The sequence below is a fragment of the Anopheles coluzzii genome, chromosome 2 (assembly GCF_943734685.1).
Source record: "Anopheles coluzzii chromosome 2, AcolN3, whole genome shotgun sequence".
NCBI classification, from domain to species: domain Eukaryota; kingdom Metazoa; phylum Arthropoda; class Insecta; order Diptera; family Culicidae; genus Anopheles; species Anopheles coluzzii.
The window spans coordinates 7406563-7432016 of record NC_064670.1 but is presented as its reverse complement, the minus strand read 5'-3'; the positions used below and the strand labels follow the sequence as shown (position 1 = coordinate 7432016).

Here is a 25454-nt window from a genome sequence, read left to right as displayed (position 1 = left end):
GTAATATTTTAACCAAGTGTAGGAAAGTTTTTTCACATGTTTTCTCTTGGTCTTCTCTTCTGTATTTTTCTTCTTTTTTTGAACCTACACAAGCTTAGCGCTCTTTTGTCTGATGGCGATGGAAATGGCTCCGCAGTCGATTGTTGTACCCCGCCAACAAAAAAAACGGCACAGAGCAGCACCGTTGCTATTATTTATGTTTTTATTTATTTTACGCCATATTTTTATCCAATTCCATAGCACACAGCGCAAGGAGCAAAGAGTCGAGATGAAGTCTGCATCAGCACCGAGGCAATCGGGAGATATATGTTTTCAAAAAATGGCAATAACCCCAACCCAAGCTCGCCTTTGGTTCATTGGCTTCACACTTACGTCGTATGTAGGTGTGTGTCTGTGTATGTGTGCTTGTGCTCACAGTCGCTGTGAATCATGGTGGTGTGGTAAAAATGTAAGCACACCGTTCATTTGCCATCTCCAAACCCGAGCAATCCTTTGTACTGCGTGTGTTTGTGTACTTTTCACTACCGGCGACCCCCTTAGGGCACTGATACGCGTCGAGTTGTTTATGTTTCGAGTGCTTTTGTTTTCGCCAGCACAATCATCGATGCCTTCAAAACGCATCCCGCGCTATGGTGTGGTAGCAAATCTGTCAATCAGCTTGTTTGTATAGGGTAGGAACAATATTTTCCCGTACAAGGAGTATTAATTTGGAACATGGTTCGACGGCATAAAGCATCCTTTTGTGCCATGAAGCTTCAGAGTATTTGTAACTGTTAGCGATTCGCTGGTCTCTTTTGGTTTAAATATGTAAAAAGTGCTTTTATCACAAATTTGGATAATTCAACAATGTTTGATGCTGTCATCTTTTGAATGAGGTTTGAATAAACGAAAAGCTTTGTAATGCACCTTCCTTTTTTTATTTAAAAGATTAGCAAGGTGAGTGTTTTAAGGGATGTTAATCTGGTGAAACTGCGGCGAGTTATCGGTTCAATGAGGTAAAGAAAAGTGCCCTAGTTGCTAGCCAATTGAATCATAGGGTATTTAAGCTCTCTATAACAAACTATATACAGCAAATATGATTGACGGTTATAATATTCCAAAATAATTCCCATCAATTTCAAGCCTTTTTTTCAATCCCAGTGATAGTTCGAAACACTTCCTCTCGCAACCAAGCAAACATATAAATTAATTAAAATGTTTGATCTCATCCTTTCAACTGACTGGCACTGGTTTCTGCAAAAAAAAAAGAAAAGAAAATCGAATTCACACACGCACACATTCAACTTTATTCCATCAACTTGTTTTTTTGTTCTCGCTTCCGGGTACATCGACTGTCGAGGACCATTGCCAATGAACGTTCGCTACCGCTCTGAGCGAGTACGCAGCGGCTTTGTCTTTGCTGTTTGCGTGCGTGCGTGCGTGCCAGTGTCAGCACTGTCGTTCTGATTGATTTCGTCGAGCCTCGCAAAAGCTCTCAGGCTAATGATGAGATGTCATTTGGGATTACGGTAATCCTGCAGGGATTATTAAAAATCAATTCCACGCTTCTCTTGAGACGCGCACCGAACGCGCACCAAAAAACGCGCACGTGAACATGTAGAGACTTGTGTGTGTATGTGTGTTTGGTGACGAATTCGAGGTGAAAGTTGCTGTGTTGCAAACAAAAGGCTCTAGACTCCAGGATCGATGGAGAGCATTCAATTGATGCAAAAATATAGAAATTTTTCGAGACTAAAGTTGATAAAACACTTAAAATAATCCTACCCGCAGTTATTCAAGCTTACTGATACATTCTGTACACCTCTGCGCTCGCTTCAGTTTGCGGTTGCAGACGTAATTGGGTTTCGAGGCGGATGTTCAAACTTAAAACTGCACTTCCGGTGGAAATCTCCCACTCAACCCAGGCTTTATTCGGCTTCGTTTGCACGGTGGTTGGGTTCTCTTTTTTTCTCTCCAACCGCCTATCTAAACGCACCGTCACAGAGCGAACAACCAAGAATGGGGCGTACGTGCTCCGGAAGTACGCTCGCCAGCACCAGCATCGAGAAAAGGTCGACCGGCTCGGCAAGCCGTCCTAATAACGCCGTAATTAGCTCTACAGCTTTTTCGCCCGTCTCCACACACTAGCCAGTCCACTAGTTCCCTTCGCTACCGGCTTAAAAGAGGAAGCTTGACCGATCACGAACGACGGATGATTGCGGTATTTTTCTGCTTCCGTGGCTTTATTTTATTTTCCAACGACCACCGGCGATTTATTATCATTGCTGATCCGAGCCGGAGTGTAGCAGCAATGGGTGCGATATTTACGGACCGATGGCAGCCGGCAGTCGGGAAGCCACCACTGTCTGTTGAATCTGTGCCGGTCGGAGCGCCACGAATAGAAAGCTAAACGATGAACTCTTAGGGTTGACATTTTGCACAGTCCATCGCACCGCCGCACCCGGTGGGTTTTGCAGCAATGTTTTCCGATCAAAGCGGCGAACATGATGGCGGGAGAAAGGCGGAAAGACGTGACGGCAAATAACACGTCCAGCTATGAATGGGCAACTATTGAGAATGTTGTCTCAGCTGAAGGCAATGGAGAAAGATACACAAGCAGGGCTCGATCATTCGAGGGCAAGTTTTGATAACTCAATCGCCACATGCTTGCTCTTTAATCTTTGACCAAATTGATCTTTATTTAACCTCTTTTTGAACTCTTTTAACTTTGCTTTTTACAGTCACTCCCCAATATTACCCACTAATGACAGTAGAATGCCCAATACACTTGCATTCAGCTAGTGCCCTCTTTTGTCTGCATTTTCCCGCGCAAAACATGAACCGGACGGTCTTAATGCTACCTAAATTACAGCCACCTTCGGACAAGGGAGGCTCCATCAACAATTTCACAATCCGGATCCCTTCTTTTCGATTCCCATTCAGCTAAACAATGCCCATTTCGAGCATAGTGCGAAACATTTCACACATACGTCTCTGCTTACATACTGGAATCGGCGAACAACGGCGACGGATTAGGATTGCTTCCCCCCGCCGGAGGCGGAAAGCATTTTGCTGTAGGTCCAGCCAGCACCGTCCATTCGTCCGGAACGGAAGTGGAAACTTTCGAAAAAGCCCACCCTTGGCTCTCACGAGTACCAGGGTGTACAGGATTTATTGTCCGAATCCATTCACGAGTGAAAGGGGACACACACACACCCGCACGCACACAATGGTTGGGTTGTTTCTAGCTTCGGCGTGCGGTTTTCAAAATCAACAGCACACTTCCGGCCGTGTTACAGGTGGGAGAGATTCAACAAATGGATTGCGTTCGAGTGAGGAAGAACCCGGCTAATGCACATCGTGATAAGGAATGTTTTTTCGTTCGTAACTGTATATTGCTTGGAGTGGAAATTATTGTAGACGTGTACATCGAAAACGAAATAAAAATAAATTTTTAATTATACAACTTACACAATAATTAAATATATAATTCTTATAACAACATGTTGCGCTAAAATTCGGTAACTTAGTTTTATTTTTAATAGGGTCACCAGTGGTGCTATTAGGAACTTTTTCATAGTTAATTGAAGGCATTAGAGCATACTATTCAATAGTTCAATAGTGTTCCATAATTCTGAACATATTAGTTATGAGAATGAAAGTGTTGAAAACAAAATTTGCACAACCACTAGCAAAGTCCAATATGGTTCCGGAAGTGAAAAATCGTAACGTATTTTAAATTGAAAATAGCTCATTTTACAACCTGTATTAAGTGTCTTGATTCTAAAGGAACATACCTTTACGTCATGGCTAGTTTGTGCAAAGCTTCTAGTGTCATTTAAATTCAATTTCCCTATCTAAATATAACAGCTATAACTACTAATGTCTTTTGAACGGTTATGAAATTACTTTAAAATATTAATAATGATATTATTTGAAATTTTCCTTGAAATGTTCTGTGACTATGCTTCAAATTCAAATACCCCGATGCTGGGAATTTATTTATGGCTGCTCAACCATAAGCTAAACTGGTACGGGCTAGTAAGACAGTGAGTCATTTGGGAAACTATTGAATGTTATTTTCTAAATACATCATGCCCTGCTGCCCTCCATACCCTCCCATTCGCTCTGCACCATTTTCCGCTACCTTGCTCCCGTATTGAAATATGCTCCCGTCAGCATTATTACGATCTTTCGAATAGATTTAAATTACCTCCAATGCAAACTCATCACATTTTCCCACTCCTTTCCACACCTTATGCACTTCCAGTGCGACCATATTCTTTGGCCAAACAAATCCGCCTGATTTTCCATACAATTTGCTCCTTACCCCAACAAACACCCGCTCTCACGCAGAGAGAAAGAGAGTGAGCGAGAGAGAGAGAGGGATGTGGGGAGTTTTGAATGGAAAAAAGTCGCCCATTCAGCAGTGGGACAAATAAAATTTCACCATAAATTAGGATGAGCTCTACGACAAAATAAATATCTGGCCCATCGGGGCCTTCCTTCCTTCCTGCTCCTCCTTTGCTCCCTTCCGCCCATTCATTTGTTCCACCCTCCCTTTTTTGCCCGTACGTGGGAAAAACGATTGGCAACGAGTTGCATGCTCGAAAGCGTCGAGAGAAATGACAATGTGGGCATTTTTCATGTCACCACCCGCCACCGAACCGACCCTTGCGCCCTTCGTTCGGTGCGCCAAGGCGTCGGTGTAGGCTCACCTTCAGCGCTACCCCCAAAGGGGACCCTCCCCTCAGAACGCACCGGCAGGGAAGAGGCTGCCACGCTGCGAAATCGGAACGGTTTCACACTGAAGCGCGCGCGGCCCTTCAAATAGAAAAATCTGAGCTGGCAATTTTACATCTTCCTTTTGTGTGTGACCGCTCCCCCCCCCCCCCCCCCTCTGCACCTTCTCTTTTATCTCCTATCACCGTACCGGCTGAATAAATTTGCAATCTTTCAAAATGAGATAACGCTTGTTACGCGCGCGCGCACGGTCGAAGTGTATATAAATAAATGATTACTTAATATTCAAGAGTCATTCTCGTCGCCTTTCGTTCCTGCGTTGGTTGAAGTTTTTTCTTCTACTTCTCACCCCTGCCCGTACCCTGCGGGTAGGGTTGGGACAATATGGCCCCTTTTAGGTAGCCGCTCAACCTTCTGGGTTGATCCTGTGCCCATTGCCATCCATCAGCTGTTGTGACTTTGCTGACACTCGCTTTATTCTTTCTCGTGGCTGTAAAATTGAGTTTGCTGATGGACGGGTGGTACCAAGCCCGATACTCACGAAAATTGGCCTGCAAGGGTTTTGGGGCTCTTGCCCTTTTGTTCCGCACGCAGTGTTGGTAAGTGGTTATGGGGATTTTTTTTTTCGGAAAATGATTCTTGTGTGCGAGAGTGGATAAAAGTCATGCTGTTCTGGATTTTTTTCAATTACGGCAGCATAGTTAATGGTACTTTCGGCCAAATATGGGTACTACTTCTAGCTTAGAGAGCGTTGGAGAGCATCCTTGAAGCTGGAAGTAACTGAATCTGCGTAGATTAGTTAAATGGTAAGTAAACGATCGGTAACATTTCTTCCAGTCACGATGATCCCCTACTTACAGACAAGGGAGTGGACGATATTTATAGGGCAAAACTTAAGTGAGCAAACAAGCACAGTGTAAGCAATAAACAACAAAATTAACATAGCCTTCGCAAAGATTTGATAAACTGAATTGTTTGTTTAAATCAAATCACAAAGCATTAAAATTAATTAAACATTAAACCCTGTTTTCAGCGCCTCTAAGTGTTTTTGATAAAATATTTAAAGCACATGGGCTTAAACACCACAATGAATGCCAGTGTCAAAACAAGGATAAAATTTTGAATGTAAAAAAATACACAAAAATAAAGTAGAATCCAAAATAAAATAAAAAACGTTTATTTATTTGCATTGAAGACTCAATCTTCATCGAACGTAAGCTTTTTACAATTACATCGCGAAGCGTAATATTATTGAAAAACAACAACCAACCATACATTTTCAACAAATCCACAAAACGGAATTTTTATCCCTTTAGCATGAACCATTACCGTTCGCGCCGAGTCCAGGGAGCGAGAAAGTTTTCATTACAAAACCCTTTTGTCTTTTTCCGAGATCCATGCAAAACTCCCATTACAAAACCACTATTGGCTCGCAGCGCAGCACAATGAAAGGACGGAAAAGCACACTTCAAAGCACGGATTCGATGGATTCTGTTCTTCTTCTTCTTTTTTGCAGATAATGCACCTTTGGTATGGCTCTGAGCCACTCAGCACCAGGAGCAGGAACGAGCAAGACATCAAGCAAACACCATCGAGCGGTGGCTTTGACGACCGGTGCAGGCGGGGCAATACCGATTCATTTACACTCGCGCACCATATTTTCTACCCACGCTTTCCTGGAAGCTCATTTCGGGCACGTAAACAGCATCGGAAGTGCGGAAATAGCACTCGCTGTTCAAACGGAGCCTTTTCTGCACTTTCTTGTTCATCGAATTCAGCGTTTTTTTTTTCGTTCATTTGTTCGAAACTTTCCAATCGTTCGCTTTCGAATCAAAGTTTTTCAAAAAGTAATCAACTCACTTCGTTCATGCGTCGTTTCCCCCATTTCGAGGTGAATGAAGTTTTCGAAAAAAAGCTGCGTTCCATTTTGGTAGAGGCATGGCTTTATTTTTTATTTTTGCTTCCTCAAGCCCATTGCCAGCTACAATTCCTCATTGATTTCCTACGGCAAGGTGTGCGATTTTCACTCTGATCGTTGCTTTCTCCCCTTCCCTCGTTAACGTTGCCGTACGATTCACTTCATATCGTTTCATCCGATTGCCTCTGGGTTTGCCGATCAGTAATGGTTTCGATTCAGCAGAACCAAACTTTCACGCGCGTTTCCGCGCTACCATTCTTCCGGGTGAACGCTTTGCTAAATGCACTTCCTACACCTTCGCCCGTTCAATAGCGCATACACAAACACACCTTTGCACATACTGCTGTAAGGTGAAACTGCTTCAGTATGCAGATTTAAACGAATAAAATGTGACAGATTAAAATAAGGATGAATTCTAATAAGCCACCCAAAAACGATGGCGTCGATGGCCGGGGACACTTACATTTTTGCTTCCATTTGCTTCGGCATCTTCTATCGGACGAATCGGGAACGATGGGAAAGCATTATCTAGCGAGAGGAGGAAATTTAAGAGAGAAAATGGAAAAAGGTTAAATCGAAATCATTTCTTCGTTTACTTCGGGTGAAGTAAGTTTAAGGAAACGATTAGAAACGGTGTGCCTGCGAGATGGAGATGAAATCATGGACAAAAAGATTGAGAAGGCTTGAGCGTGATAGGGAAAACAAACGGATAAACTTTCCGCTTAACCTTTGATGATCGAATTCGGTTTTCGGTACCGGGTGGCCTTAAAAAATGGTGATGAATTTGAATTTTAGATAAGCGCCATGAGTATGCAAAATACTTTCGAGCCAAGTGTTTGCCACCGGTTTGGTGGGCCAGGCCGCGGAAGGCAGGTGACGTGTGTACCAAAACTGCGCAGAAACTTTTCAAATAATGCTCCACGCCAGAAGGTAACAACGTTGGTTGAGTGGAATATTTCTTACAGTAAATGAAAGGGAAAAATCACTTCGGGGTTTTCCTGCTCTGGTTTGCTACCAAAATTCGCAGGAAACGCATGCTTCGTATTATTTTCCTTTTTTTTTGTTTTTCTTTTATAGCAATGTCACTCGTGCTCTTTCATCGAACAAAAGCTTTGATTTATTGTCTCTTTCTCTCCCTCTCTATCTCTTTCCGTTGACACAATCCAACGCAAACACTTCCACATCGAGCTGGTAAGTGGGGGCAATTTTCCGTCAAGTTGAGTGAAATCTAATCTCACTAATGAGGAAATATGACAGGCTTACGACAACCCACCCAGCATGTCGACAGCAACCTCCCAAAAAAAAACACCCCAGCCCAGCTTATCCACAACTTTATTCACCGGGACCTGGGATAATGTGCACTCGAACGGCACGATCCTTTCGTAGCGGGCATTTACAGGCATCCCCCGGTCGTGCCCGTTTGGTGAGGCTTATCGGATTGAAAATCATGCCCATATCAAACAGCACCCCGTCCCTTCCACACACACACACACACACAAACTCGTCCACTGCAAAGTATCATTATTTTTATTTATCAAACCCACCAAACGTCTTTTGTGTTTGTCCGTGTGTGCGATTTTCGTTCAAATGTGCCCATTTTTCGGTCCCTTCGCTCATCAGGCACGGCTCCTGAAGGACCCCAATATTTACGGGTCGGATTATCGCGGCTGTTTTGGGATGGCTAGATTGTAGGAACTATGGGGGTTCCCGTTGCCCGTATCGATCGGGAACGCTAACGTTCGTAAAACCGCTCCATCCGTTTGCTCCTGTCCGTATCGGCACCACGGTTCTCGTGCCAGCAACTGTCAATCGATAGCAAGCGAACCGTATCTAATGAAGCTTTCAGCAGCAGCAGCACCAGTGGCAGCAGTGGCAGCAGCAGCAACAGCTCACATGTCTGCTAGCAGAGGTCCAATCGGAGGCATGGCAAACACGCCGTACCGTTCCCGGTTATGCTGCGAACATGGCGCTGGAAGATTGTAGATAGCGCAGGGACACTTGGGTACGCGGGCCTATCGCAAGCGGAGGGAGTGGACACATACACACACACACACATACCGTGCATCACGCACCAGGTCCGTTTGTTCATTCATTTAGTGAATTGAAAAACATTTATTTGCTTGCAAAAGCTCGAACCGTGCGGTGAGTGGAACGGAGACAGCAGAAAAAAAACCTTCTCCAGAGAGCTGTACTGCCTCTCATCTTGCAGGAAGTTTTTGCACTTCCGCATGCGTGGTCCCAGTAGTGAGCAGAAGCCCGACTGGACGCGATAGGAACCTGCTAAAGCACCAATCGAACGGCGCACGTTCCGGGACGGCGAAAGGTTCGTCCCGGGCGCGCTTAGACCCAATCCCCCAGCCACTCAATCGAATTCACGGCCAGCAGGTTTGGGTGAGTGGTAAGTGGTAGAAAAATAGAGCAAGAGAAAAATGAAATAAATTAATCGAATCCCCGCACCCGGTCGGTTTGTTTCCTCCCCGTTTGCGCCTGCCTGGGTCCTCGGAAGCCTGCAGGGCTCGATGACAGATCGAATCGAAATCGGCTCGGTTCATTTGATGGACCAGTCCGCAACAGTTCTGTGCCCTTTCGAACCGGACCGAACATTAGTCTTCCCCGGAGCCAAATGGGATGGATAAAACGCTCCCCTTGCCATCACCTTGCCAAATCCACACACACACACACACACACACACACACACACACACATGCAAACGCTCTTTGGTGCGGTGCGTTCGACGGTTCGTTTCGGCTGTGGCGAATTTTGCTTCCATTTTACCAGCGCTCGGGCCGCAAGTGAAACAGAGCGCCCGTCTCGCACCCGCCAGTGTTTTGCGGTTCGGTCCGTGTAGTGGGAGTTTTCGTAATAGTTATAACTTATCGACAGATTGATAAATGTTCTCCCCCAGTCCAGCGTCACCGTGCCCGAACGCTGCTCGAGGGAACAACCGCTCGACAGTTCGACAGCTCGTACAAGGACACTTAAAGGGAGGAGCATTGTAGCAAGGGGGCCGTGCAAAAGTCAACGTGAAAGCTTCATTCGTTCAGTGAAGCAGTCTTTTTTTTGCGTGTGTGTTTGAGGGAAGAGTAAATGCCTGCTCATACACACACACTCAATTCACTATTAGATGTGTTATTTCAGCTAGTGATCATACCAACAATGATGATGATGATGACGGTACAGGTCCAGCTCTGGGAGGAGTGGGAGGGGTTGTCGTTCAAAGACGAAGTGCTTATTCATCATTTTTGCCACAAATAAACTTACGCACCCGACCGGAACCGGAACACAACAGTCAAAGGTACCGGCGGGACTGTACGCCAGCGCGTACCGATCGGAAAAAAGCTCACGTAATGAAATGACTTTCCGTCCCTGTTGGGGGGGGGGGGTGGTTTGGCCGCCAGCAGAAAGGTTTTTTTTTTTGCTTTTTTTTGTCTTGTTGCACGGGCTAGGGCTGTATGTGCGTGAGATTAAAAGAACAAGACACCACACAAAACCACGCACTGTGTTGGTCAGAAGTAAGGCTCGGGAAACTGTCGCAACGCATAGCGGTACACAGTGGTGATTTATTGGGGCGAAACGTAGATCAATCAGCACTGTCTGCGGATTAGATGCGTTGACAAATTTGCTGATTGAAAGCCAACCCGGGGGCGATTTGGGCCGCTTGGGGAAGGTCCGGACAAACGAGTCTCGAGATGGTGGTGGAAATTTGCTTTGGCATGGTTGATATTGTTATAAATAGAGCTACTCTATTTGGTTTTGATAACGGTAGGTGTTTTAAAGCAGAAACAATACACTATCTCTTACCTTATTGTTCTCTTTTACTCTCATATACACCTGTTCTCACTTTCCTCTGAATCTTTATCCGGTTGCTATGGATCACAATCCATGAGAATGGATCGCATCAACTACGTCTGAATCGTTTTCAGCTACGTTTGGATCGTTTTCAGCTACGTTTGGATCGCTCTCAGCTACCTTTGGATTTTGCGATAGCTCGCGCAAATTTCGTTGCGGCACATAGTTTATTTAGTGACCGCTCGGCGTACCTCATGACTCTCCTCATAACAGACGATTTGAAAACAAATTCATATTGTTGTATGTTTGAACCCAATTGAGAACTTGTGTTGAAAACCCATGCTTAGGCAATGAACATTTGGCAGATTTGTCGGCTTCTACGCATCAGAATAGATTCCCAACCAGACCGTCCCTCCATAGCATAGAAGGAATATCCGGCTAAATCTCGAAAGCAGGAACAGGACTGCTTAGGATTTAGACCACGAAGGTCGATACGCCAAAAAGAAGAAGATTGTGCAGATTTGTTTGGAAAACTTGGTCAAAGAATAAAAAAATGTATGAATGGTGATGTAAGTTTCACATAAAAAAATATGATTAGATTTTACAATTGAATGCATTAATTATTTAATGCTTTCCTTGGGATGCAAATGTGTCCCGCGGTCACTGAATAAACGGTTGCGCTGCAAAGAAATTTGCGCAAGCTACCACAAAATCCAAAGGTAGCTGAGAGCGATCCAAACGTAGCTGAAAACGATCCAAACGTAGCTGAAAACGATTCAGACGTAGTTGATTACGATCCATTCTCATGGATTGTGATCCATAGCAACCGGATAAAGATTCAGAGGAAAGTGAGAACAGGTGTAAAAGCATGGTATAGATTTTCTAACCATAATTGCTATTGAAGATACAATATTCCTGAACATCCTTTATCTCCTTCCGCAATCAAAAAAAGATAGTCCTTAACAAACCCAACAAAACCCCCATATTCACCATGTGCACAGTGCACTCACCAACACCATCAGCCAGCAGCAAAAGAACACTAAAACCGGACACAGCATATGCACATTAACGGCTGTGTCTTATGGGTCTGTTACGAGTAGCCCTCGTTATGTTACAACTTACGATTGCCTAGGGAATGGCGGATTTCCTGCGGGCAACCACAAGCGGCTGGCCAATCCTGTGGTCTACACGACGGGACGGGGAAGGAAGGAGCGAAAAACAGAGCCCATTAGAGGGACAAACAGCTAGTCGACGCTTCTAGCAGAAGACATAACCGATGTGACTGACCTTAAGCCAGCACGCACACAAACACCAACAACTATTGGTCCCTTGTTCTGTAACTAAGCAAAAAGGGCTGAAGCTTCGTGCTATAATTATTGCACCAACCAAGCGGGTTTGCGGGAGCTACTGGGAGTGCAATAAACCTCGCCTACATGTAGGTCGTTGTCACATCACACACCACACACACAATGCCGCTGTGTGTATATGTGGCCTTTTTACGATGGTCTCAAATAAACAAGTTATTAAACAATTTTCGTGTTATTAATAGTAGCCGACAGTAGGAGCGTTGTGGCGCCCCAGCACAGCTTTATGAGGCCACATAAAAGAAGGGGGGTGTCATAAAATTAGGAACCGGCTCTACTGTTTTCTTTTGCCACACGTCAAGGCACGCGCACACTGTGTGCGGTGGTGGCCCTCGGTGTGCGATGTTCGTAAATATTAACAACGTTAGGCGAGGCGGCCCCAGTCTCGCCGTTTTTGCCACTGACGTTTTGTTTTCGCCTGTTTGCCGCAACCACAGGACGGCCGGAAAGCAGGGCTAGAAGACGAAACGATAAAACTCCATTAAATGCAATCACTAATGTGTAGCACTTGATTGCGGGTTATTTTATTTGTGTGTGTGTGTGTCGGGGTAATTAACACAGGGGCTTCTGGCGATGCTAATTTGTTTGCCCGGGAAACACTTTCTGACTGCTTACTTTATTTAAAACACACACTGAATTTGTGCCCTCTCCATGTCACGCCACGGGTGTGCAATGTATCGTGCGGATGGGTGTGTTTTTGAGAAGTAAATCTAAATTGCTTTCCATGCGTGGCAAATCTCGCGTCCCAATGTCCGCAAGGGATTTGTCACCCAGCGCTCACACACCTCCACTCACCAACAGCTTTCACGTCAACTTAACACGCCCAAGCAAAAGTTAGCACAACAAACCAAAACGAAAATCATCAACCTACACCGCGAGCGGCTAAAATGACGAACGGTGACGGTTACCATGACGAAAGAAAAACATATCTACCAGTCCCTCCCCGCCGGCAGAACACACGTTATTGCTGCTTATGGTTTTTCCTTTCACCGCTTTCCGCTTTGGTGTCTTTTTTTTTTCTTTCTTCTTGTGCGTGTTTGTGTTTGTTTCAGTACTTTTTCGCTGGTCGGGGAAATGCCAGCACAACCCAACACCAGCACAACATCCGATCCATAAACAGAGTCTAAAATCATTTTTATGTTCACGCATAATGGCACCTACCCTAAACCAATATCCAGGAAGTAAGGACTCTGACTCTCAGGGTAGTGCAGCAGAGAGTGGAGCGTAGAAGGGAAAGTCAAACGGGAAAGGGGATGAAAAAATGGATCCTTTACTCTCGACGAAGCGAGGCTCCTCGCTGGCGCCAGAAATAAAGTGGTGATGAAATATATATATGTATAGATATACACACGCACACATACGACGCTCTACTCTCTAGCGGCTACTCTGGAGCGGCCCGGGTGAAGAAACAAATCTGGGTGGCAGATAAGTGGGTGAAGAAGTTTGATGCTTTTTTGTTGTGCTTTTTTTATCCTCTTGCTTTTCTCCCTCACTTGCTTTATCGTTCGGTGTTTTTTTTTTACGGTGGACCATGCTCAAACACTGACAACACGCTGACAATATTGATACTTTCATAAGTGAAAATGATTAAGTTTTTTCCTTCTTTTTTGCATTACACTACATTTTCTGTATATTGATTTTTTTATAACAGTGATTGAAAAGTATTTGTGTAATGTTTGGTACTAAAAATAAAAACACACGCCATCGTCAATTGCTACTCTCTGCAATGAGACACTGGTTCGTCAAGCTATTTTGAAATTTGTTCGAGTCAATTCCCGGAATGTTATTCCCACACAAAAATAGAGACAAGATGTGTAATGCCTCACTGACCATTACGGCTGGCACAAGCTATGTATATGTTGAAAGTAAATCCAGTCCAGCACTAGAAAAAGGCCAACAAAAGTGACAGCAGGCGATGAAGGCATATCTACCTACGGGGAAAGTTTCGTTTTACTGTCATGGGAAAAGCAGCTTAGAAGAGAAAACACTTAAAAGCTTTCCATTCGATGTACTGATCCGTGCAGAAGCATTTGTGACTGCGAAGGGCCGGCGGCACTGCCCAAAGGTGACAGTTCAGCTGTAGGATTTTTAGAGGAGTGTGTGTGTGTGTGTGCTGGAAATGTAATAGAATATGGATCAAGTGAACAGATCCTGAGGAGTGGACAGTTTCTTCAGTATTCCAAACGTCCGAATTGATCTGCTTTCTTAGCTGCTCGGCTTTGTGTGATTAGCCAAGCCAAGATGAATTTTGAACAGATTTGCTTGATTAAAAATGAGTTTCTGTTTGTTTAAATGTTTCTCATTTTCAGCTCCAGCACTCTTGATTCATCCAACAAACCGATCATTTCGTTCATTAAACAATCCCGAAACAATACCCACGTTTCGTCCAATTCACTGCCAACAAGTCCGTCTCTTATGCCTTTGTGTGGTGCTCACACGATAGGTGCAGTCATACGTTACAACACAGTGTAATCAAATCAGGACCTCAAATCATGGCCCCACAGCCGCTGCCCGGGTCGCATCCCCTTTCCCGGTGCCGGTTTCGTTCACCCCAGTGAGGCTCATATATCTAATGATCTAACATGTGTACCAATCGACAATGAACAACAAGTTCATCCATCAGCAAACAATGGGTTTTGCGTAGTCAACAACGGCCGGGGCCCCGTGTGCCCCAAAACCGTCATCGTGATGTCAGCCAAAATGTGTAACGCAGCCACTAACACAGCCAAACAGGCAGAAGGACAAACCCATTTCGCAATTTGCCAGGGATGGGAGGCGAAAGGGGAGGCAGCAGCGAGCAGGGAGCAGAGCTGGCAAATGGATGGAGTTTCGCGTTACGATTGCGCCCCCAGTCCGCATGCCGACTGTGCGTGGCTGCCTGCGAAGGAAATGTCATTACCACCACTGCGAGGATAGACACAATGTCTGCGCATCAGAATCGTTTTCTATAACAGTCGGCACAGTTAGGTGCTCTTTTATTTCGGTAAACGCTTGCCAGTATACACATTGTAAAAGTGGCAAACTGTGTATGAGTGTTGGGTTAAAACGGGCAATGTGTGTGTTGGATTAAGTGATGAGAGCTACGAAAATCAGAAACAGAAATCTTTTAAAGTTCACTTTGAATATTTTGCTCAAAAAGTTTCGTAACAGATGATAAAAATTCAAAACTCTGTGCACAACCGGTCTCCGTTTTTTTTTGCAAATCTGTCAAATTTTAATTTTAAATTGCTAATATACTGTGTGAAACAATCAAAGCTGCAAAGGTAAAATAAAATATTTTGAACAAACATTTTTGTACGGTTTTATCTCTTTAAATTCGCTTGAAAATCTCAATTCTTTTTATTTATTACACATTGATTGATTGAATATTTTCCCTATTGTTTTATATTAAATGTATAGAACAGTATTTAACTATACAATGTACCTTATTTATCATGTATCCTACATCATCATACAGCAATGAGGTACAATCTCTCTTTTATTTCCTAGAACCTAATCAAATACGTACTAAACCATTCCATCGACTGATTTTATGCAACAACCATTTCCTTGCTTCATTTCATTTACCCTTATACCACCCACAAAGCTCCCATAAGAGCCACTTTCCATCACCGAATCACCCGGCACTAGCCGTCCAATCACTGTCAGTTGATGGGTTTTCCATCATGCACTTCCGGGTAGCGGGAAGCTGCTGGACTCGCTGAGGCAGCGCAAAGCTATTTTAGTATTTTTATTTTTATTTTGCACTTCCCAAATTTCAACATCCACTTCATCACCACCACCATCATCAGCGATTGGTGGACCCCGCCTTCCCCTACCTAACACACCCAATCATTCAACTTCATTGTTTCGCGCTCTAAAGCTCCCGAACGCTGCCCCAAACCCTCCCAAAGCCCCCTTCAATGGACGGCCAGCCGTGAGGATGAGTTACTACCGCAGGGAAAATATTACACCCCACCATACAAGCTTTTAAAGAGCCACAAAATAAAATCAAATCGCCCACAGGGGACCACTAGCGTGCCGGATCATCTTGCAACCCTGAACCAACCAGTCCTAGAAGGCCGGCATGTGTGTGTGTGTGAGTGTGTTTCGCATTTGCACACGCGGTGGAAGCTGTGGTAAGATTTACACGCCACATCTCACGTGTGTGCGAATGCCCCAACCGCACAGCGAGCAATCTCGACCCGGGAAAATAGACGGGACCGTGAGTAGGCCTCCCTTCTGAACTAGTCGGGAGCAGAGGTCTCGAAGGAGCCATACTTTCTTTTTAGAGACGTTTGGCATTTTTACCAGCGGTTGAGAGGTTGCCATCATTGTGGGAGACCAGGACGAAAGCCAACCATTTCCCTGCCTGATGTTCCGCCGCTTTGCCCGGGTCTTACTATGATGATGAGAGTGATGAGAATGATGATGCCGGTGATTGTGATGGTGTCTATCGGTTTAGGCAACATGGTTGCCAGCGAGCGAAGGATGGGTAATAAATTTTACAATCCTTTGGGGGATTTGCGTGTAATTTGGTTTTACTCCCGTGTTGTGTTTCTTCATCAGCGAATAGCGTTTGTGCTTTTGGGGTGAAGCCATTGCCGCGGGACATAGCCAGGCCATCAAACGTGGCGTAGGCTTTCAAGGTTATTTTAAAGAAAGCGAGGTTAGTTTGATATATAACCGATGTACATTTTGGGCTTGAGTATTAGGCCACACCCTGACAATAGATTCATAATGATTGGTGTATCGAAATAGCATTAATAAAGAAATTAAAACAAATACAGTAGCTAGATGAAATAGTTTTCCAGTTTACTAGTTCATCTCTGATTCAAATTAATGATATTAATACTGACAATTGATCTGAAAATAACAACATTCATCAATCATGATCATGATGAAAATATGGCATAAAATGGACGGATCTCGCGTTACTAACGAGAATGCTGCTTTTTGCTTAATTTCATTGCAATAACCAAGCAGTAGCTGAATACCTATACCAAAATTGAATGAATTTTATTACATTTTACTGATGTATATGTCATTCTGCAAACTATACAAAAAAATAAACACCTTTAGCGAACCGTTTCAGAGCGGATTAAAACACAAAGCCACTCTAACAGGCGATGTATCAAATTTAAAACAATTTATTCAACATTCTCCATTCCGTTCTTTCTCTATCGATTCTCCCGTTGCAATACCACGACGGAAGGCTAGTCAATTTGAATGTAAAATCCATGTTCTATGATTTATTCTACAACAACTATTTGCTTGCCCGTGCCCGCTGCTTTGTTTCATTTGCTGGTGCCGCCCCGCATCATCATCACCTTTTGCTTTTCGCGATTTGTGTACCCTTAACCGACCAACCCCATCGCTTTTCATCAAAACGCGTACAGATGATGGACGTTGCACCTCCACTGTTAACTAGTCTATGAAGCGAACTCAACAATAGCAGACATGGAAAACAAAGCAAAAACACATACACACACACACACACACACAATGAAGCCCCTTTTCATCCACGAACGAATCATGCACAGGGAAACCAATTCCATCCAAACGCTGCGTACGACGCCCGGACAGAAACGCTTCATCACAGATTGGCATCGACACTGGCTGCAAATAACTGTATTTTCCGCCCAGCATAGTTTACCGTCTCCCGTGCACACACACACATACACACACACACTGGACACTTTTGTCCGTGCATTCCTGCAGTGTGCATACAATAGGAAAAAAAGGAAAAGACCGGAGCGACAGAGTGAGAGCAAAATCAATTTGTCATCAAGCAAATTCAATTCTCGGACCGAGTCGAAGCAGAATTCAAATAAATGCATCACTTTTATGTGCGTTGCAGAGTGGGTTTATGTGTGTGTGTGTGAGTGGGTATTCGAATGAACGAAAAGCTCGTCCTGCAGGCGAGACTTTCCACGAGCGCTGAACGGAGCGGGAGCGTTTGTGTTTGATTTTTATGACGCTTCATGGTGAAAGTATTTAAAATCGATTTATCACTCCTCCTCCCCTCTCCCCCCCCCCCCCTCTCCCTCCAGCTCGAACCGAATGTGTTTGGCAAAATCTTAATTACCGAACTGGTCCCAAAATGGGACCGGAACTGTTTGTTTGTGTGTTTGCGCTGCATTCATTTTCCTGTTTTATGTAGACTTTTATCGTGTGTGACGATTGATTGAATTGATGGACATGTTAAAGCATTTGAGATGTGCATATGAATGTTTCATAAAGTTAGGTTTGCTTTTATACTGGGCGGCTGAACTAAGCGCCAATAATTATAAGCCGTTGACTACGGTAACTACGTTACTAGTAAAGTCCCTTAATTACGACAGTCGCTTGCCGCATAAGCGCTGCCAATCGAACTATCGGTACACTTTCCTCATTGATTGGAATAAATAGCAATAGAACTACACACACACACACACACGCACAAACAGAATAGCGGAAGCAAAACTTGTCCATGACACCATGAAGCAAATCATCGTTTTAAAAAAATGAAGTGAGCACACTCAAAGTGAATGGGAAAAAGTTCCATCGTGTGCATCGTCAGCTGTGAAATTATCCAATATCTTTGCTCGTTAATTTATCAACTGATTGCACTTCATCCATCCAGCGCTACAGAAGGCGCCGGAGTTTGAGCTCGATTGCGCTTCATTGCTGTTGCTCGTCGAGCATCCGCTTCGAATCGGAATCCTTCGCCCATTGCGACCACTTCCCATGAGCTTATCGATTCCGTAACCGTTACCATAAGCGAAACCATATCGCTCGTATCGTGTACGAGCTGTAAGATGAAGCAGTACGCAGCGCATATTTTCCCTCTCCGATATCCCTCCCTCCTCCCCCCCCCCTCCTTCCCTCAGGAGAGTTGGGTGGAAAATCGTGACCAGTGTGGTAAAACCCGAACCGTGCACGAATAAATGCGCTTTCCAGCGCACCCTCCGGCCGGTGCCCCGACTGACTCAATAACGATGATGAACGGATTTCTTGACGGCAGGCGACACCGGCAGTGGACGGATGAATTTGTCGGAATTTCACCGGGACAACGATTTTACGCGCGCGCGGTGCCACGTCGCGCCAAAGATAAAGCGAGGGAAAGCTCACGGAGGTGGAAAAGTTGCAACGTTGTTTTGGTCGTTTTTTTTTTTTGCTCCATCTACTACAACTACTTCCGCACATAACGGCTGGGTCTGTGCCACACTAGTTGTGTGCTTGTTGTGAAGCACGGAAAAGTAAACTACTGCATGGGTGACTTCTTTGCTCTTCCTCTCCGCTCATCACCATTCCCATGCCCGTCCGTGCTCGTAACGATGGAGAATCGAGATTTGAAGAGATGAAGAAAAATGAAGCCCAGCAGAAACTCCCCGGTGGCGGAGCAGGGAACAGGGTATGGGGGGGTGGGGGACTTGGATGCTACAATAACAATTCGTGACGAACGAGCTCTCTGGAGGAAAGTGGACGTACGTGTGCACAAACTTTGCTCCAAACCCTTGGCCGTAAGGTAAGAGCGCCTCCCGGGAGCATCAGCAAAACACACACACGCAGAAGCGCCAACTCACAGAGGGAAAGCGAGCAGGAGACAGGAGAGACAGGAAAAAATAAACTCCAAAGTCCTTACCCAGCACGGAAAATGTGTATTTATGATTTCTCGGCTAGTTTATGCTCGCCTGCTCGAAAACACAGTACCATCCCAACCCGAAGGCGCACTAATTCCCCGATCTTATCTTCTGAAATATGATGGGCACAATATGTTGGGAGGAATGGAGTTTTTTTTTCTTCTTCTCTTTATCCTGCCCAGCGTGTGTGCTACACTTGGCTTTTCTTGCGCTTCGCCGGAATGGCTTAACTATGGGAGGTCGTTTAAGAGTCGTATAAAGTTTGAGCTAGTGACAACGGGACACGGTTTGATTGTTTATGAGTTAATAGTAACTGGGGAAGCTTTTAGCCTGCGATTTTACTGTTTCAGACTGTTATGCGGTACAATGGTGCTCCTGGTTGCTTTCACACAGCAATATTCGTTTTTATCGTAACAGCACACAGTTTTTGTTTTAATTTGTATGTACGGCCAATACTACGGCCGAAGCACATTGTAATTAGTTCGATATTACCTAATCCTAACATAAAGAAGCAACAATTTGTTTCATTCATAAAGCAGCGAAGCTTTCAAGAGCTGAATTCAAAGTTATGACACAAATCATTAAAGTTTAAGGAGCTATAAAGTGTCTGTTTCTGATTATTTTTTTAGGAGCATAAGTATTTAACCCAATCAACAAATCCTGGACGTCAATCTGTCCTAACAATAGTTTTAATATGATTACGTCTATGGTCAAGAGATTGTAAATCTAACAATAAGCAACATATACGATATTACAGAGAAAAAACACGTAAGACGTACCATCTAAACCGACGCTGTACTGAATCGATTCTATAAATCCATAAAGCTGAGGATGGACACCAAAGAACACTGTTTAATCCTAACATTGACCGGACGAGGTAAACTTAAAGTGATTTTATACACCTAGCATTGGTAAATTCCTGAGATTGTCTACATATGAAAACAAAAATTTGGTACATTTTTCGAGTAGATATTTATGACTTCACATACTTGATCAATATGCTTGAAAATAATAATGTCGATTAAGTTTATATTTAAATTTTTATTTATTTATTTGAACTATTTTAACATTTGAAATGCCAAACTGCATTTTTACCAACATGATGGGCCGTTTTCAAGGAATGAAGACAGTTTTATGTAAACGAATTACTTTTGCCTCTAGAAAACCATGGTTGCTACAACTTATTTGCGATATAAAAGTCAAAAGCAACATTCAAGAAACTGTAATCAGTAGCAGAAACATTACATTTTAAACTTGTTGCAAATAAAACTTTTCAGTACTGACCTTTGCTTCACATTTTACTCAGTCTCGTAGCAATTCGCAACAAAAATTATTCGCAGCACACAAAGGCAATTGCCTGACAGTCTTCCCGTTTTCAACCGTACCCAGCGCTGACTCAACATCTTACCTCAGCCGTTGGGCGTCGAAACCAGATGAACGACGACTGATAAGCGAACACCATCCGGTCCAGCCCCAGTTCAACGGTGGATCCTCGCCCCGTCCCATTCGGGGACAGGGACTAGGAAAAAGATGAAAGCCTACTTGTGAGTGAGTGAAAATATGTTCAACCGACAGCAGACAAAGACGAACTAGAAAGCTCAATTCCCTACGCAATAGTACATTCTCCACTCCGGCACACACACACACACACACACGCACGCACACTGACAAACTATATCGCACTTCCAACCCTCGCAAACACAAAAGGCTCAAAGTTTATTAGATATTAGAAAAGTTTGCCACTCCTGTGCCGGAACGCATCCCTAAAACGACCCACCAACGAGTCATGAGTACTCGGTGCTGTCCAGAGTTCGACAGACGTTTCGATGCGCTCCCTTCCCACCGTATCTAGTGTACGAGTGACGAGCAGGAGATTTACTTCGCCCGCGGACAAACGCACATCCTTTCCTACGCCGCCCGGACCCGGTTACACCGAAACTCTTACCATAAAGCTAACACAACTTCCCCGAGGGGGGAAGGCCAAAGCGCCCGAATCCCCTTTTGTTTGGAGCGAAAGTTTTCCCTCGCTCGCTTCCTCACTCCACCTGTACCTTCTGTGGAGAGTTGGAGGTATATGGGGATCGTACGAATGTAAGCGGGCAGAAAAAAGTATGGCCGCACGGGCGGTGCGATATCGTTATCACTAGCAATAATTATGCTAAGCGCGGATGAAAGTTCTTCACGAGCAGCTTTTCCTTGTTGGAAGCGCTGTTTTGCTTTCCCTTTTGGCTTCTTTGTGTGTTAGTTAGCTAGTTTGTTTGTGTGTGTGTATGTGTGAGAGTGTTGGCTGACTTGGACGCTCTTTTTCCCACCGGTACGGCGGCGAGATAGCCATTAATTAGCTTCGCCCGGGTGTGCCGGGAAAACAAATGATTATTCTCTTTGAAGATGGTTATTTCTTTCGCGAATTGGCACGGGCACGCCTGCCCGACGTGCCTGTTTGCGCGGAACTTGCTGGCTAACTAATTTCCAGCGAGAGAAAGGCTCGTTGGAGAATTAAAAAAAAAAACAAACTTCCACCGTCAACACTATTGGGACAGGAATGTGAAGTTGGTTTTTGGTCCGTTTCAATTTTTGCATTCCTTTAGCATACAGTAGAGGTTGAATGAAGTCCTAATTTAAAAGGACACCAGCTGTATACCAGCCTTTTCATTGTGGCATCTTTTATTTTTTATAACCTATGATTTTTTAAATGAATTTTTGGGTTTCTATGTCTCTTTTCCGTAAAGCTGCATAAAATATTCATGGAAATGAGACGATGCCTCTAGCAGAGCTATAATTAAGTATAACATTCCGGAATCGAAGTTGCAAACCATACTAAGATGTTGAAGCAAAAATTCAAATGAAACCGTACAAAAATCATTATCATTTTTTCTGTCTCTGTTCCCACACACATACACACAGATTTAGCTTAGAAAACCAATAAAATCAATTGCACGAATGAAACAATGAATTGAAACAATCGCGACCACCATATCATTTGTTTCCTGATGCGAGCGCTCAGATAACATTCCCGCCTGCAATCACGAACAGATCCTTGGCATGCATTCCTTGGCAACTGCTACGTGAAAGAACTGCAAGATCCCCACGAGAAGCACACTATCGCGCACACACACACACACACACACACACACACACACACACACACACACACACACAGAAAAGAAGAAAAAACTAATGCGCACTATGTGCTCCTGTGCGACCACACATTCATTTCCCACAGTGATCAGAGTGCCTGTCGTCCGTCCTTCTCATCTTTGCTCAGCCTTCCTCCCTTCTAGCCGCTCCACCCGCCGCATCGAACAGCGCAATTGAACGAATTTCGAACCCAAATGCAAATGGCTGCTGGTAGCAATATCTCCTCCATGGTGGCTGGCACCCGAATGCGGGATGGAAAATGGGAAAACAAATATTTTCATTAATTTCAGCTCGTTATTCTCCGTCCGGGCGCGAGCACTTTCCGTTAATTTCAAATGGGATTTGGTCATCGAAGTGACACACACCGACACCGACCGAAGCCAAAAGCTCCCCAGACCTCGGTGGCTCGGGCTTGCTGTGGTGAGGTTTTTTTTTTTGCCTTCATTTCTTTTTTTTTGTTGGACAGCGGTAAGGTTTTTGCTTGACGGAGGCAACACAAAAAAAAAAAAACAGAGGAAACTCTCTCAGTTTGTGTGTGCTTATTTTTCTTTGGTTTTAATTTTGCCACCGTGCACCGGGCGGGCAGTGTGGGCCGTAAATTTTGCCAACCGAACGAAGCGAAGCGGACGCTTTTTTTCTGCGCCTCTGTTTTAAAGAATTTCATCTTCCATTGGTTCCATTGTGTATGTTGAAAGCTTAGTGCGCTGCAAGATGTGATCTAACTACGTGCGAAGAATGCATAGTGGCACACAGTCAGTTGTCCCTAGCGAACAGAAATGTTTTCAAACTGCTCAACTGCTGTACCCGCTCAACTGCTGGATCTGGGTCGAATGGAGTTACTGAAAGTATTATGGCTTTAAACCAAAGGTACAAATAAAATTTTATACTTTCGTTGCGTAACTCTACTCAGACAATTCATTAACATTATTCGCACAGCGTCTAGCGACGTTCGGAGGTTGAGGATTCCACGACCGGAGCCATCTCGACGCACATTTTATTCGTGGCCCGTGAATGGTAAACGATTTCGCTCTCAATGCAAACTTATGGGTATCATAATTTTGTCCATTTGGAAAGAGCGGAGACAATTATAGGAGATAAATTTTCATTCCCCATTTCGCCGCTAGCCCGGTTTCCCGTAGTGGGACTGCCTCCATCGGGGGTTTAAGGAAGCAATAAAAATCGCTCAACTTGGGTTTGGGCTATGTGGAAGAGAGCATCGAACAGACATTTATTGTATGACTTTGGTACGGCTGTGTAAGGTGTAGGTTTCTTGCCGAACAGTGAGCTGCAAAAAAAAAAGAAAGCTCCCCAAAAAGCTCGCACTGTCTTCGAAATGACCGAATGGTTTAAGGTAAGCTGTGATGCTGCTTTACAGTTGAATTGGTATTAATGATGCTGGGGGAAGGACCAGTGTCGTTGGTATGGGCGATCAAAGGTGGCACAATCGAAACAATATTCGTTTGATTCAGGAAGAACCCTGACCGAATTGATTTTTTCCAGAGAGAACCTTTTTTGCGTTAAAAATCCACTTATTAAGAAGTAAGTTCCAGCGCAGTCCATAACATTTCTGCCATGATACGGCTTAATGAAAACATACTCACAATTTAAATTAAAATAATTTCTGTGAATAAAGTAGCGTTACAATCACATCGATATTGACAGTAAAAGTGCAATAAAAATCCAATTACACTCAATTCATATTGAGCAGAATAAAACCATTCGGGAAACGAATCCCACTAAGACACGTTCGCCTCAACTGAACGGGCTTGATTTCAATTATCTTGTTGTAACAAGTTACGGTGGATTCCAACTATGCTGATTTTCATTCTGCCGCAAGTGTCACAGATTTTATTTTTCTTTGGAAAATTTTATGCAACAAAAAAAATCAAACTTTACAACGAGCACTGCAGAAAACAAAAAAAAGGGAAACTACCACTACCACCAACGAGTCAGCGACCATTCCAGACAAGCCTCTGCCTCGGGGAGGAGAGCTGAATAATCCACCCCCAAAGTTTTCTCATTCAATTTCGTCCGTTGATCCTTTTCATAGTGTAAAGTTTTCTTTCTTGGAATATATTTTTCTCCATCCTCCTTTTCTCTCTTTCGCTCCTGCACCGACAAACACGCAGTCAAAACCCTTTGCCGTCATCGTCTGGAACGAGATTTAATCCTCACCCTCATTGGAATAGCTCATGAAGTTAATCCCATTCAACTCTTCCTGCTTTCCTGCAGAGCACTGCACTGCACACAGGCCAGATTTGTGCACCATCATCTCGTCTAACTGTACAATGTAGCTTCCTTTCACCAGAAACACACACACACACACACACACACACACACACACACACACACACATGAATACAGATGCCTTTAGCCAGTCACAGGGATTGCAGGGAGACACACCGATCGTGATGTTTGTTTTGCCGGTTTACTCTTCCACCCGGCCGGACACTGCCAGTTAAATGCATGCATCATGGCAATTGCAACGTACTTGGCCCCGTGGAGAATGAAAAGTGTCCCAGTGACGCCCCAATGCCCATTTCCCTTTGGCCGGACTTTCATTTGAGTGAGCTGCTGGCTGTGTGTATGAGCCAGGGGATGCAACTATAACTCACATCCTCCCGCATCATAAAAATAATAATCACAATAATCCTCTTTCCTCTGAGTGGCACAGGCAGAACACGAACAAAAAAAAAGACTCGAGAACTAAAAGAAAAACTGCACACATTTCAGCCAGCTGCACCGGCCATAGCGGTCCGGCCAGACTTTGCTCTTAATAACAAACTAAACGAGCAAAATAAAAGCAAAAGCCGTCGGTGGGAGGGTGACAGTAGAGGACATAAAAATAACACATTTCTTTTCAGGCCAAATTGCGGAGGATGTACCCGTGGTCGTACACCGGCAATTGTAGAATCTCAG

General features: G+C 44.2%; 1 protein-coding gene across 3 annotated transcripts in view; it reads right to left on the bottom strand.

Annotated features, from left to right (window-relative positions):
• Positions 1-25454, bottom strand: part of LOC120949827 (uncharacterized) — a 180687-nt gene that overhangs the window by 23601 nt on the left and 131632 nt on the right. For all 3 annotated transcript variants that reach the window (XM_040367359.2, XM_040367361.2, XM_040367360.2), the window contains one exon: positions 7104-7168. In XM_040367359.2, coding sequence (XP_040223293.1) covers positions 7104-7129 — 26 coding nt within the window. In that variant the 5' untranslated portion in view covers positions 7130-7168. The remainder of the gene's footprint in view (positions 1-7103; positions 7169-25454) is intronic.